Source organism: Tamandua tetradactyla, chromosome 15 (assembly GCF_023851605.1).
Source record: "Tamandua tetradactyla isolate mTamTet1 chromosome 15, mTamTet1.pri, whole genome shotgun sequence".
NCBI classification, from domain to species: Eukaryota; Metazoa; Chordata; class Mammalia; order Pilosa; family Myrmecophagidae; genus Tamandua; species Tamandua tetradactyla.
In genome coordinates, this window is record NC_135341.1 from 84,632,491 (window position 1) to 84,648,875 (window position 16,385).

At 42.4% G+C, this 16,385-nt stretch overlaps 1 protein-coding gene across 1 annotated transcript in view; it reads left to right on the forward strand.

The window, feature by feature from the left end:
- CLSTN2 (calsyntenin 2) overlaps window positions 1–16,385 on the forward strand; it is a 431,086-nt gene that overhangs the window by 379,825 nt on the left and 34,876 nt on the right. The window contains exon 9 of the mRNA XM_077130262.1: window positions 14,677–14,839. Within this exon, the coding sequence (XP_076986377.1) occupies window positions 14,677–14,839 (163 nt within the window). The remainder of the gene's footprint in view (window positions 1–14,676; window positions 14,840–16,385) is intronic.

Here is a 16,385-nt window from a genome sequence, read left to right on the forward strand (position 1 = left end):
ACTGCTTCCTGCCCGGGGTGGTGGGCTGGCTCCCACCCGCAGCCCAGGTGGGCGGCAGCGGTTGTCCCCGGACTCTGTTCTGAGCCCCTTCCCAGCTGCAGGCTTTATGCAGACATTCCAGCCCCAGTTTTCCTAGTGCAGAGGGCTGATGGAGCCTCTCGATTTCACCTCCCAGTCACAGCTTGGGAGTCTTTTTTGTTTTTGATGTTTGTTCTGGTTTGCTAGCTGCCGGAATGCAACACACCAGAGATGGATTGGCTTTTAATAAAAGGGGATTTATTTTGTTGGTTCTTCAGAGGAAAGGCAGCTAACTTTCCACTGAGGCTCTTTTCTTACGTGGAAAGCACAGGATGGTCTCTGCTGGTCTTCTCTCCAGGCCCCTGGGTTCCAACAACTTTCCCCGGGGTGACTTCTCCAAAGGCCTGGGCTGAGCTGCAAGTGCTGAGATGAGGAATGGTGAGCTGCTAGGCTGTGCTACGTTGCAATCTCTCATTTAAGCACCAGCCAATTAAGTCAGACGTCACTCATTGCAGCAGACACGCCTCCTAGCTGACTGCAGATGTAATTGGCAACAGATGAGGTTCACGTACCTACCGTTGGCTTATGTCCGCAGCAACAAGATTAGGTATGCTCACCTGGCCAAGTTGACAACTGAATCTAACTAACACAATGTTTAAGAAGTTCTCTAACTTTCTTATTTTTGTTTTCTCTTGCTGTTCTTGCTGTTATATCTTATCCACCATTTCAGTGTATTTGGAAGGAAAAAGGGTTCCCGTACCTGCTCAGACTGGAAATATATGCTAAGCACTGTATATGCTGTGCTGGTTTGAAACTGTTGTGTACCCCAGAAAAGTCATGTTCTTTAAGCTTGATTCAATATTGCTGGGTAGGACCTTTTGATTAGTGGTTTCCATGGAGATGTGTCTCCATCCATGCAAGGTGGAGTTGCTTATTAGAGTCCTTTAAGAGGGAACCATTTTGGAAAGAGCAGCGAGAGCTCACAGGACCAGAAATCTTTGGAGATGCAGAAAGAAAACACCCCCGGGGAAGCCATTTGAAGAAGCCAATAGAGAAAGCTGGCACACATCGCCATGCGCCTTCCAGCTGAGAGAGAAACTGGGGCTGTCATCAGCCCTTTCTTTGGAGCTAAGGTATCTTTCTCTGCATGCCTTATTTGAACATTTCTATGGCCTTAGAACTATAAACTTGCAACTTAATCAATTCCCTTTTAAAAGCAGTTCCATGTCTGATATGTTGCGTTCAGCAGCCTTAGCAAACCAGACAATACCTTAGCTCAATTCACACAACAACCCCACAATGTAGACTCTCTTATCATCCACACTTTACAGATGAGGCAGCTAAGGATTTGAAAGGTTCAGTAATTTATCCAAAGTCCAAAACATGATTCCTGAGAAAATCATATAGCAGGTATGATACCCAACCCCTTGCCTCAACGGGGAGCCTGCAAGGACCCTGCCACCCCATCCTGTTGTTGTCCCACCCAGCTTGTGGTGGATCAAAAGTGAGTCCTTGCCGAGGCACACCAGAGTCAATTAAGTGACACCGGGATTTCAAGAAGAGAGTTTCTTGCCAAGAACAAAACAATGTGATGAGAAAGCCGCTGGGCCATGAATCCGTCTCTCTGAACTGGAGAAACTTTCGGTGTTTTATAGCACTCTGACAGAGGCAGGCAGGCTTAGGCTAATGAGCACAGTGGTCAGTACTGGGCTGACTCAGGTCACTTTGTTAATAATGATTAAGGGGGCTCCGTGTAGGAGCACACGACCAGAGTTGCAAAACAAGAAAAGGCAATATGAGTAGGGAGAGTCATGAGTTGTCTTACTATTATCCAGTTGCAGGTTAAAGAGGATGGCAATTTCAAAATATAGCATCAGCATTAAGGAAACAAAGTATCTGGGTTACAGTTCAACGAGTTATAACTGTTACAGACATTTGCTTCTGGCTGCATTATGATATATCAGAAAGTTAGAAAGCATTTAGATAATGATTCAGTAACTACAATTGCATTGGTTAGCACTCTGTTTTAATCTCATTCTGCAGCTGCCTCAGCCCCAGGACAGTTGGTCACCAGGAGGCTGCTCACTCTGTCACACTCAGGCCAAAGCCTTCTCACCATTGCCCATGACAAACAGTCCTCTCCACCTGCACACATCCTTTCCACCTTGTTCCAGTCAGTTCCAGTCCCATCTATCTCTTTTCTCTCTGCAATATATATTGTACGTTCTAAGTCATGTTGAGTGGAGAGAGATGATAATGGACAAGAGAGAATCATCATCAGAACTTGGCAATACATTAACTGCAGAGAGGGAAAGAGTGGGGGCCAAGGGCAATGCCTAGGGTTCTGGCTTAGATGGCAAAGCAGATGATGGAGCATTTGCTGATGTGCAGAACACAGGAGAGGGAACAGCTTTAGGGTGGAGTGTGGGGGGTAACCAGCTCAATTTTGGACACAATAAGTTTGAGTGCCTGTGAAACATCCAAGTAAGGCAATTTGGGAGGCAATTTAACATGCAAATTCTCCACTCAGGAAGTAAGTCTCTGTTGACAATCCAGACTTGGCAGTGGGTATATATGATACTGAGCCACGGGGTGTGTGTGAAATGAAAGACAAGAGACCCAGTGTGGAAGCCCTCAGTTGCACGTGTGTTACATCAAACTCTCAATAAGACTGTAAGAGAACAGTCATTTCTTTTCCTTTGCTTTCTAAAGGTGCCCAGGACCTCGTACTTCTTAGAGTTGTGGTGAGGATTTAATAGTCTTTGAAAAACTGCTTCAAACTTGAAAAGCATTGTTCCAAGATTGATTGATTGTTGTTTTGACAGCCAACCCCCTTTCCCCATTCAAAAACCTGTAGGCAACAGAATGAATGCCTACAGACAAAAGGGATCCAGTCCTCAATTCTCAACTCTGTATCTATTCTTGTAGCCTCATCTCCCACTCCTTGCCTTTCCCCAAAACTTGACCCCTACAAGCTCGGCGGCTTTGCACATTTCCTGCCCTCAGGGTTAACGTGGCACATTGCACAAATTAGTGCATGGCGTGAGTCACAATCCATTATAAGCCTTTTTCTCTTTCTTCACTGAACTGGAAGCTCCATAATGGCAGATGCTTTTTCCTAATGCACAAAATAGGTTATGCATTTAGGTAAATGTCTTCAGGAATTAATGAGTAAGTAACTGAATAAATGAATCTCTGTATGCCCCAAACCTAGTACCTTCTTTGGTAATAGAAAAGACTGATGGATGAATAAAGTAATGAGAGTTCCTGTTCTATATGTCTGGAATTTATTGCTTACCCTCTGTGCTGGTTTGACAGGATGTATGTACCCTTGAAAAGCCATGTTTTAATCAAAATCCCATTTCATAAAGGCAGAATAATCCCTATTCAATACGGTATGTAATTAGATCATCTCCCTGGAGATGTAACCCAATCAAGAGTGGTTGTTAAGCTGGATTAGGGGAGATGTGTCTCCACCCATTTGGTTGGGTCTTGATTGGTTTACTGGAGTAAAGAGGAAATATTTTGGAGAATGAGAGATTCAGAGAGAGCAGAGAAGAACAACATAGCCACAAGAAGCAGAGAGCCCACAAGCCAGTGACCTTTGGAGATGAAGAAGAAAAACCCTCCCAGGGAGCTTCATGAAACAGGAAGCCAGGAGAGAAAGCTAGCAGATGACATTGTGTTCTCCATGTGCCCTTCCAACCAAGAGAGAAACTGTGACCGTGTTTGCCATGTGCCTTCTCACTTGATAGAGAAACCCTGAACTTCATTGGCCTTCTTGAACCAAGGTATCTTTCCCTGGATGCCTTAGATTGGACATTTCTATAGACTTGCTTTAATTGGGACATTTTCTCGGCCTTAGAATTGTAAACTAGCAACTCATTAAATCCCCCCTTTTAAAAGCCATTCCATTTCTGGTATACTGCATTCTGGCAGCTAGCAAACTAGAGCACCCTCTCTTCCCAGTGAAATCTTAGTCCTTGACTAGCCACTCTATATGCCACCTTCTCCCAGCCAAAAGTATTCTTTCCATTCTTCAAGATGTCACAGTACTTTGTGCCTGGCCTACATCTCAATTCCCATCATATTTGAGTCTTTTATATACTTGGTAGTCCCCCTATCATTTGATTGAAAATCTTGAGGGTAAAGGAAAGATCTCATTAATTCTGCATTGCTTGCAGCCCACAGCACGTTCTCTGGCTCACAATTCTTGGCAGATAAATGTATTTCACGTTGTATAGCTTCATTCAAAAACACCTGATTTATTGGGAAAACCAAGGCAGAACTTCCAATCTGGTACTATCTATGACATTTGGATCAAGCTGTCAGCAGGCCATAAATGGAAGCTCCCACCTGATCTTCTCCCTGCTCATTGGAGGCTTCCCTGGCCCCCAGCTCACCTTGGAGTGCCAGCCCGCTCCTAACTCACATCTTCTCTGACATCGTCCCTGCTGCCCTTCCTTAACATGTGTCCCTGGGTCTTTGGTCTCTGACTCACTCATCAGCTAAACAGGAGCTGCAGCTGCTCCCCTTGGGAACACCCCTGCAGCGCTGTAGAGAGTGAAGTACCGTGGGCCTACCCAAGGCCTTGGGCATTTCCCAGGGGATGCTGTTGACATGCTGGTGACAGTTGGGATCACAGCGGTCCACAGACAACTTAAGAATCAATGTGCCCCTCCGCCTCTCCACCCCGGAAAGGTCACTTTGACTAAGTTCCTTCTTTCCTGGTTGAATGCTACATTGACATATTTATTTTTGCTGCCTCCTAGCTTGACAATTTTTCAATTACTCAGTGTCTCTTGAGTTCCAGCAGAGGTTTAATGCAGTTCTGTTCATGACCATAGGTCCACCTTTATGAAAGCTTAATTAGGCATTTCCTTTAGCTTCTGTCAAAGATTACAGATTCAGAGGTCTGAAGGCTTATAAGCCTGGGTATGATTTTGGATCTTTGAATGCCCATTTAGAAGATAACTGAGCCGTAGCTCAGGCTGTTCCCTGCTCCGAGAATGCCTTCCTTTTGATCTCAGAGAATCTAAATCTTACCATCTTTTTCAACCCATATTAAAATGAGGAAAAAATGCATCCCCTTTCATTTGGCAGAATTTTGCACTTTTTTTTAACACTCAATGTGATAAGAGTACAAAAGATGAGTGTTCTCACACTCTGCTGGCAGAAGTCTAAGTAGCCATCATCTTTTCAGAAAAAAAATAGATAATATGTATCAAGAGCTTTAAAAATATCCCCACCCTTTGACCCAGTAATTCCATTCCCAGGATTCTTTTCTAAGGATATAATAATAAATGCAGACATATATTTATGCATACAGATATTTCAGTAGCATTTTGAGTAGTTAATGCCTAATAATAAAGGAAGAGTTAAGTATATCATAGTACAACACTTTTATGCACCCATTTAAAATGAAGTTTGTGAAGCATTTTAACGTTGGTGTTAAGTGAACATGCAAACTTTCAAATTGTATATACAGTGTGATCCAAATACACCTTTCCCAGCTCTTGTTTCCCAAGGGGTTTGTGAGCTTCCACAAATAGAGAAGTTCCATTTTGTAGCAAGGTTGGAAAGTTGGTACAAGGTTGTATTTTGAGGCTGCTGGAAGTGTTGGCTATGCTAATGAGGGTGGGAAATCCCCCCAAACAAGGCTCAGCTTGCTGGGTCACTCTTTTTTTGTGGGACCTCACAGGGGCTGCAGTTAGATGGAGCACACTTCAGAAAAGCCAGAGGAGAAAACACCTAGGAAAAGATTGTAATATCGAGAGGGGTTGCTGCTGCTTTGGGGTTATGGAATTAGTTTACTTCTTTCTTGGAATGTGTGTATATTGTCCTACACAACTGGAATAAGTGTAATAAAGAAAGCAAGCCAGAGTATCCTTCTGCACCCAGCTTCAGCAGACTTGGGGTGCTCTAGAGTCTAGTTGGGGCAGCGCTTGGATCCCACATGTCAGCCCCCACCCAGGGCCTGGCCCCTTTAAGGGTGGTGACTAAGGGCTCTTGAGTGCTGCAGGGCTTGGCTCTCAGTGCTCTGCCCACATACTGCAGGACACAGGGCGTGCGTAAGGACGCGGCACAGCCACTCTGTCACCAAGCTCCTCTTCTATCCCTGGCCTGGCCAAAGTCTCCCCGGTGCCTCAGGGAGCATCACCAGGGTCTGTCCCCTGGAGGGTATTCCAGGACATCTCAGCTATCTGCAGGATACCTCTCCTTGGTTGCAAACCCCAAGCCCAGCATAGAACCTATATTTTTTTTTTAATATTTAAAACTTTTTATTTTGAAATAATTTCAAACTTACAAAACAGTTGCAAAAGTAATCCAAACGTCATACAGAGAATTCCAGCATACTGCCATACTCCATAAAATTTTAACATTTTGTCAACTTTGTCATATTCTACCTATCTCTCTACCTTTCCCTATCTACCTATCTAAACTATCATCTATCTATGATTTATCTATTTTCTGTACATTCGAGAGCAGGTTGCACACATCATACTCCTTTTACACATATTACTTCTGTGAACATTTCCTAAGAACGAATGAGGATATCACTTATGTAATCATCTCAGGTGCAGTTATTAAGCTCAAGAAATATAACATTGAGATAAAACTTACATTCTACATTCCAATATTTTCTTTTACCCCAATAATATCCTTTTGAGCATTTTCTCCTCCATTTTTAGATACCATCCACTATCAGGCATTGCCTTGAATTGTCATGTCTCTAGTTTTTCTCTTTTTTTTTATTAATTAAATAAAAATTAACACAACATTTAGAAATCATTCCATTCTACATATGCAATCAGTAATTCTTAATATCATCACATAGAGGTATGATCATCATTTCTTAGTACATTTGCATCAATTTAGGAAAAGAACTAGCAAAACAACAGAAAAAGATATAGAATGATAATATAGAGAAAAAATAAAAATAATAATAATAATAATAAATAAAAAATATATATATATAAAAAGGAAAAAGAAAAAAAACACAAACAAACATACAAACAAACAAAAAAAACTATAGCTCAGATGCAGCTTCATTCAGTGTTTTAACATAATCACATTACAATTACGTAGTATTGTGCTGTCCATTTTTGAGTTTTTGTATCTAGTCCTGTTGCACAGTCTGTATCCCTTCAGCTCCAATTACCCATTATCTTACCCTGTTTCTAACTCCTGCTGGTCTCTGTTACCAATGACATATTCCAAGTTTATTCTCGAATGTCGGTTCACATCAGTGGGACCATACAGTATTTGTCCTTTAGTTTTTGGCTAGACTCACTCAGCATAATGTTCTCTAGGTCCATCCATGTTATTACATGCTTCATAAGTTTATCCTGTCTTAAAGCTGCATAATATTCCATCGTATGTATATACCACAGTTTGTTTAGCCACTCGTCTGTTGATGGACATTTTGGCTGTTTCCATCTCTTTGCAATTGTAAATAATGCTGCTATAAACATTGGTGTGCAAATGTCCTTTTGTGTCTTTGCCCTTAAGTCCTTTGAGTAGATACCTAGCAATGGTATTGCTGGGTCATATGGCAATTCTATATTCAGTTTTTTGAGGAACCGCCAAACTGCCTTCCACAGTGGTTGCACCATTTGACATTCCCACCAACAGTGGATAAGTGTGCCTCTTTCTCCACATCCTCTCCAGCACTTGTCATTTTCTGTTTTGTTGATAATGGCCATTCTGGTGGGTGTGAGATGATATCTCATTGTGGTTTTGATTTGCATTTCTCTAATGGCCAGGGACATTGAGCATCTCTTCATGTGCCTTTTGGCCATTTGTATTTTCTATTCTGAGAGGTGGCTGTTCAAGTCTTTTTCCCATTTTGTAATTGGGTTGGCTGTCTTTTTGTTGTTGAGTTGAACAATCTCTATAAATTCTGGATACTAGACCTTTATCTGATATGTCGTTCCCAAATATTGTCTCCCATTGTGTAGGCTGTCTTTCTACTTTCTTGATGAAGTTCTTTGATGCACAAAAGTGTTTAATTTTGAGGAGCTCCCATTTATTTCTTTCTTCAGTGCCCTTGCTTTAGGTTTAAGGTCCATAAAACCGCCTCCAATTGTAAGTTTCATAAGATATCTCCCTACATTTTCCTCTAACTGTTTTATGGTCTTAGACCTAATGTTTAGATCTTTGATCCATTTTGAGTTAACTTTTGTATAGGGTGTGAGATACGGGTCCTCTTTCATTCTTTTGCATATGGATATCCAGTTCTCTAGGCACCATTTATTGAAGAGACTGTTCTGTCCCAGGTGACTTGGCTTGACTGCCTTATCAAAGATCAAATGTCCATAGATGAGAGGGTCTATATCTGAGCACTCTATTCGATTCCATTGGTCGATATATCTATCTTTATGCCAATACCATGCTGTTTTGACCACTGTGGCTTCATAATATGCCTTAAAGTCCAGCAGCGTGAGACCTCCAGCTTCGTTTTTTTTCCTCAAGATACTTTTAGCAATTTGGGGCACCCTACACTTCCAGATAAATTTGCTTATTGGTTTTTCTAATTCTGAAAAATAAGTTGTTGGGATTTTGATTGGTATTGCATTGAATCTGTAAATCAATTTAGGTAGGATTGACATCTTAACTGTATTTAGTCTTCCAATCCATGAACACGGTATGCCCTTCCATCTATTTAGGTCTTCCGTGATTTCTTTTAACAGTTTTTTGTAGTTTTCTTTGTATACGTTTTTTGTCTCTTTAGTTAAATTTATTCCTAGGTATTTTATTCTTTTAGTTGCAATTGTAAATGGGATTCGTTTCTTGATTTCCTCCTCAGCATGTTCATTGCTCGTGTATAGAAATGCTACAGATTTTTGAATGTTGATCTTGTAACCTGCTACTTTGCTGTACTCATTTATTAGCTCTAGTAGTTTTGTTGTGGATTTTTCCGGGTTTTCGACGGATAGTATCATATCGTCTGCAAACAGTGATAGTTTTACTTCTTCCTTTCCAATTTTTTTTTTTTTTTTTTTTTTTAAAGGAAAGACAGAGAGAAGGAAGGAAGGATAGAAGGAAGGAAGGAAGGAAGAAAGGGAAACATCTTTAAACATTTTCTTGTTTTATTGTATTCTGTTTCTCCGTATTTGTTACATGGGCTGGGGCCGGGAATCGAACCGAGGTCCTCCGGCATAGCAGGCAAGCACTTTGCCCGCTGAGCCACCGCGGCCCGCCTTCCTTTCCAATTTTGATGCCTTGTATTTCTTTTTCTTGTCTAATTGCTCTGGCTAGAACCTCCAACACGATGTTGCATAATAGTGGTGATAGTGGACATCCTTGTCTTGTTCCTGATCTTAGGGGGAAAGTTTTCAATTTTTCCCCATTGAGGATGATATTAGCTGTGGGTTTTTCATATATTCCCTCTATCATTTTAAGGAAGTTCCCTTGTATTCCTATCTTTTGAAGTGTTTTCAACAGGAAAGGATGTTGAATCTTGTCAAATGCCTTCTCTGCATCAATTGAGATGATCATGTGATTTTTCTGCTTTGATTTGTTGATATGGTGTATTACATTAATTGATTTTCTTATGTTGAACCATCCTTGCATACCTGGGATGAATCCTACTTGGTCATGATGTATAATTCTTTTAATGTGCTGTTGGATTCGATTTGCTAGAATTTTATTGACGATTTTTGCATCTATATTCATTAGAGAGATTGGTCTGTAGTTTTCTTTTTTTGTAATATCTTTGCCTGGTTTTGGTATGAGGGTGATGTTGGCTTCATAGAATGAATTAGGTAGCTTTCCCTCCACTTCGATTTTTTTGAAGAGTTTGAGGAGAGTTGGTACTAATTCTTTCTGGAATGTTTGGTAGAATTCACATGTGAAGCCGTCTGGTCCTGGACTTTTCTTTTTGGGAAGCTTTTGAATGACTGATTCAATTTCTTAACTTGTGATTGGTTTGTTGAGGTCATCTATTTCTTCTTGAGTCAAAGTTGGTTGTTCATGACTTTCCAGGAACCCGTCCATTTCATTTAAATTGTTGTATTTATTAGCATAAACTTGTTCATAGTATCCTGTTATTACCTCCTTTATTTCTGTGAGGTCAGTGGTTATGTCTCCTCTTCCATTTCTGATCTTATTTATTTGCGTCCTCTCTCTTCTTCTTTTTGTCAATCTTGCTAAGGGCCCATCAATCTTATTGATTTTCTCATAGAACCAACTTCTGGTCTTATTGATTTTCTCTATTGCTTTCATGTTTTCAATTTCATTTATTTCTGCTCTAATCTTTGTTATTTCTTTCTTTTTGCTTGCTTTGGGGTTAGTTTGCTGTTCTTTCTCCAGTTCTTCCAAGTGGACAGTTAATTCCTGCATTTTTGCCTTTTCTTCTTTTCTGATATAGGCATTTAGGGCAATAAATTTCCCTCTTAGCACTGCCTTTGCTGCGTCCCATAGGTTTTGATATGTTGTGTTTTCGTTTTCATTCGCCTCGAGATATTTACTAATTTCTCTTGCAATTTCTTCCTTGACCCACTCGTTGTTCAAGAGTGTGTTGTTGAGCCTCCACGTATTTGTGAATTTTCTGGCACTCTGCCTATTATTGATTTCCAACTTCATTCCTTTATGATCCGAGAAAGTGTTGTGTATGATTTCAATCTTTTTAAATTTGTTAAGACTTGCTTTGTGACCCAGCATATGGTCTATCTTTGAGAACGATCCATGAGCACTTGAGAAAAAGGTGTATCTTGCTGTTGTGGGATGTAATGTCCTATAAATGTCTGTTAAGTCTAGCTCATTTATTGTAATATTCAAATTCTCTATTTCTTTATTGATCCTCTGTCTAGATGTTCTGCCCATTGATGAGAGTGGTGAATTCAAGTCTCCAACTATTATGGTATATGTGTCTATTTCCCTTCTCAGTGTCTATTTCCCTTTTCGGTGTTTGCAGTGTATTCCTCACGTATTTTGGGGCATTCTGGTTCGGTGCGTAAATATTTATGATTGTTATGTCTTCTTGTTTAATTGTTCCTTTTATTAGTAGATAGTGTCCTTCTTTGTCTCTTTTAACTGTTTTACATTTGAAGTCTAATTTGTTGGATATTAGTGTAGCCACTCCTGCTATTTTCTGGTTGTTATTTGCATGAAATATCTTTTCCCAACCTTTCACTTTCAACCTATGTTTATCTTTGGGTCTAAGATGTGTTTCCTGTAGACAGCATATAGAAGGATCCTGTTTTTTAATCCATTCTGCCAGTCTATGTCTTTTCATTGGGGAATTCAGTCCATTAACATTTAGAGTTATTACTGTTTGGATAATATTTTCCTCTACCATTTTGCCTTTTGTATCATATCTGACTTTCCTTCTTTCTACACTCTTCTCCATACCTCTCTCTTCTGTCTTTTCGCATCTGACTCTAATGCTCCCTTTAGTATTTCTTGCAGAGCTGGTCTCTTGGTCACAAATTCTCTCAGTGACTTTTTGTCTGAAAATGTTTTAATTTCTCCCTCATTTTTGAAGGACAATTTTGCTGAATATAGAAGTCTTGGTTGACAGTTTTTCTTTTTTAGTTATTTAAATATATCATCCCACTTTCTTCTAGCTTCCATGGTTTCTGCTGAGAAATCTACACATAGTCTTATTGGGTTTCCCTTGTATGTGACAGATTTTTTTCTCTTGCTGCTTTCAAGATCCTCTCTTTCTCTTTGACCTCTGACATTCTAACTAGTAAGTGTCTTGGAGAATGCCTATTTGGGTCTATTCTCTTTGGGGTGCGCTGCTCTTCTTGGATCTGTAATTTTAGGTCTTTCATAAGAGTTGGGAAATTTTCAGTGATAATGTCTTCCATTAGTTTTTCTCCTTTTCCCTTCTCTTCTCCTTCTGGGACACCCACAACACGTATATTTGTGTGCTTCATATTGTCATTCAGTTCCCTGATCCCCTGCTCAAATTTTTCCATTCTTTTCCCTATAGTTTCTGTTTCTTTTTGGAATTCAGATGTTCCATCCTCCAGTTCACTAATTCTAGCTTCTGTCTCTTTAAATCTACCATTGTAGGTATCCATTGTTTTTTCTATCTTTTCTACGTTGTCCTTCAATCCCATAAGTTCTGTGATTTGTTTTTTCAGACTTTCTATTTCTTCTTTTTGTTCAGCCAATGTCTTCTTCATGTCCTCCCTCAATTTATTGATTTGGTTTTTGAAGAGGTTTTCCATTTCTGTTCGTATATTCAGAATTAGTTGTCTCAGCTCCTGTATCTCATTTGAACTATTGGTTTGTTCCTTTGACTGGGCCATATCTTCAAATTTCCTAGCGTGATCCGTTATTTTCTGCTGGCGTCTGGGCATTTAATCAGATTTCCCTGGGTGTGGGACCCAGCAGGTTGAAAGATTTTCCTGTGAAATCTCTGGGCTCTGTTTTTCTTATTCTTCCCAGTAGGTGGCGCTCGTGGCATTCGTCTGTCTGCGGGTCCCACCAGTAAAAGATGCTGTGGCTCCTTTAACTTTGGAAAACTCTCACTGTGGGGGAGGGTCGCCAGCCTAAGTGGCTTGGGGGATTTCCGATTCAAATCTCCTAGCTGGCCCGGGAATCCGCACGTGGGCGGCGGGGCGCCGGCCTCCGCAGCTTGGGGGAGTGCCAATCCAACGTTCCCAGCCGGACCAGGAAGCCACGTGTGTGGAAGGGACGCCGGTTGCCGGCCTCCGCCGCTTGGGGGACCTCCAATCCAATTCTCACAGCCGGCCCGGGAGGCCGCGCGTGGGGGGGGCGCCGGCTGCCGCGGCCTGAAGGGACCACCTGTCCAGTTCTCCCAGCCAGCCAGGGAAGGAGGGAGGGATGGACTCCGGCCACCTGCCGCCCCGGCCCGGGGAAGCGCGCGCCCCTCGGGGATCTCACCACAGCGGATTCTCCCAGCCGGTTCAGCCATTCCAGAATGGGGTACGCTGTCTTTTTGGTCTCTGTCGTGGCTCCGGGAGCTGTTCTGTACCGTTTCTGTTTCTTTAGTAGCTGTTCTGGAGGAGGAACTAAGACCCACGCATCTTACTAAGCCACCATCTTCTCCCAACACAGAAACTATTTTAATTGGATGCTTCCTTCCCCCCTCTTCATCGCCCCTGGACTGTCTCTTTAGATCTTCCTTTGTGCACCCTTATGCTTCTGGGACCCCAACCCAATCACAGGCCCAGCCCTAAAGCCCACTACCCAGCCCAGGGTCTGTCTAGGGAATCCCACAGTGGGGAGAGTATAAACTGGGTGAGGGCCTTTTGCTGAACGTATCAGGACTTCGGAATGATCTGCCTCGACCTCCCCCTGCTTATGTTCCAAGTTCCCCCTAAAGCATTCATCAGACTTTATCAAGCTAATGGGCTTCAAAAGGAGCAATTTGCTGAGACATGAGACAAGACAATATAAGAAGAACATTAAGGAAAAAATTCTTATTCTAAAATGAAAGGGAAAAGATCATTTAGCATCCCTGTTGGTGTTATCTATTCATGAGAAACTGCGCATTTAATTCAAAGTTGGATGTAGGGAGGGCTTTGATGGCCTGACCTTGGAATCACCTTCATGCACAACTCATCTTTCTCCCCTGCCATCTGTGGCAGGGGTGATGAAGATGAGAGGATGCAAATGAGAGGCTTTCAGAGGTAGAAGCCCCCAGCCAGGTGTGGGCGGGTTAGAGGGAGAAGGAGTGTGAAGGAGAGAGAGTCTAGCGTGGTGACTCTTAGACACTTGCTCAGGGCAGTGGAGGGAAGGTGGCACCGTTCTCCAGTCTTGCCGCCTTTCGTGCATGCTGTCTCCCTTCCCAAGACATGCTGCATGAGTTCTGAACCTTGAGGTCAAGAATTGTGGCTCCACCCTAGACCCCCAGCATCTCTACGAATCCTTTATGGTTTGGTTTGTGCCCCAGCCCTAAGACCATAAGTCTGAAGGGGCATGTGTGTGCAGGGGATGCACCCAGGGCCCACCCTGTGGGCCCCATGGATGGTCCTTCCCTGCCTCCCCAGGGTCCCCAGGTGGGGTACAGCTGAGACCTACCGGGCAGGCTGTTGCCCTCACAATTCATTTTGCTTGTGTTGAAGGGAGCATGAGGTTACAGCTGCTTCTCCAGCAAGCCTTTAGAAAGAGGCACAGGAATTGGGGGTCATGGTCTCCATCTCTCCCCTCCCCCTCTTTCCCTGCTTATTGCCCTCTCTCTTACACCTTCCAAACTCCTAATTCTTTCCTCTTCCATCTTCTTCTTTCCCTTTCCCTTCCTCCTCACCTTATCCATTTTTATCTTCATTTCCTTAAATTTAGCACCTTTCCTTTTACAGCCTATCTATCCTAAAATTTAGCAAAATAATTTTACATTTTTTCTCTATCAAAAAACTAAGCAAAGTTTTGTAAAGAGCAAATTTAAGCTGATATCCCCCCATCTCTGCTCCCCCGCCCACTTAAACACTTTCCAGTCTAGATAGCTGTCAGTTATGTGGCCCACCTCAGATGTTTGTCTTCCCCATAGTGTGTCCCATCATGTTGCACAATGAGCTTCACTCACCTCCATGCACGTCAACATTATGTTCATTGAGTTCTTTGCAATAAAACTTGCTGACCCCAAAATGTCTTCTCCCCCTTTCATAATTAGAATAAAAGGCTGTTTGATGTTGTATTGCATATTCAATTTTAAGTCTCACTTCTCTTTCTTTTCATTAGATTTGTGACAAGGAGTGGCATTACTATGTCCTCAACGTGGAGTTTCCTGTGGTTTCCTTATACATGGATGGAGCAACGTATGAGCCATACCTGGTGACCAACGACTGGCCCATCCACCCCTCTCACATAGCCATGCAGCTTACGGTCGGCGCCTGCTGGCAAGGTAACGCAGTCACGGTCCGAGCCCCTAAGCCGAGCCCTCTTCCCTGACCTGTAGGTGAACAGTCCATGAAAGATACTGGTAAAGAAAAGGGGAAAACAAGGAGTGCGAATATTAAGCAGGAAAATTCACTAGCCCTCACTAATAAAATAGAACTTATAAAAAATAAGCACTAATCCAGTCACTAAATCAGTGTAATAATAAAGCACTTGGCTAGAGACCAGATTTTGATTTTAGATCAACATGAGCAGTTTCATGGTTACCTCTGAGTTGCTAATGCCTTTTATCGTTCTGCAACCTTATTTTGTTAGTTCCAAACTGGGGCCATATAGAGAAAAAGATGAAGGTAAAATCTGGTATCAAAATTCACAGCTGGCTCTGTTGAGCTCTGTTTTGGTCTGAAGCCAAGGTTCTCCCTGTATGTTCTTAACGCACATTAAGCTGTCCAAGCCCCAACCCTGTGTTAAAGGAACTCACAAATTCCCAGGGCTGTGGAAGGCGGGTTGTCCATAGGCCACTCCCAAGGTCTGTTCAGCCCTGAGCTGCTGAACTGGTCTCTAAGGACAGAGACCCTTCCCATAGGAAGGTTTCTGCTCCCTTCTCACTCTCTCTGCAGCTGCCTCTCTCTCCCAATCCCTCAAATCCAAGCTAATATACTCTTTGGAAATAGGAAAACTGGCTCTGCCAGGATGCTGTACCCTTTGTCTCCCATTCAGGTCTATTGCAGTGTTTGTTTCTGCTACCTTAAGAGCTGGGTTGTTTTAAAGTACCTGTGAGAGAGTGGAGGAGAAAGGAAATGCTTCTTGAATAAGCAGATTAGCACTTTGAGATATGACCCAGCCTCTCATTAATAGATCCCATGAAAGTTATCAAGATTTGAGACTTTGCCGATTCACTGTGATGGTTGAAGGAGGAAATGGGCTATAGTATAAGACTATGCCTTCAGAGGACCAGCGGAACCAGCAGTGAACTAGGGAAGACATAGGCCCCTCTGGGTTGGCAAACAGTGAGTGATTTCTGAGAAGCTTAATGCAAGAGAACATGGAAGGAAATACATCTAGTGGAGCCCTGGTAACATTCGGGGCACAAAACCCAGGAAGGAGACAGGGCATCAATGAGGTAAGGGAAAGAAATGTATTTTTGACCTGGGGCCACCTACTTAACATCTGACATGTGTCACATGATAGTAAAAGTTCATTAAGCATTTTAATAGAACTTAGTGATGAGAGCTTCATTAGTATTGCAGGCTTCCCACATCACCAGGAAAAGGGGCTGTGTCATCTGTCGAGAATCCATCAAACAAATGAGCATGGCAGTGCACTAATTCAGAGGTTGCACAGGGATCATTAACTGCTGAACACAGATGTGCTAAAGTGACAGACCACTAGCTGCTTACTGCCCCAGCTGGACACCACAGTCAGCCTGTAGATGTCACTGAATGTAGCCTGGGTAATGCCCATCAGGTAGGAGGGCCCTGCTCATCTCCTCACTGTGAAGCTGGCCATAATTCTTTTGCAAGGGCTCTCAGAGATTGCATCTGGATCTCTAT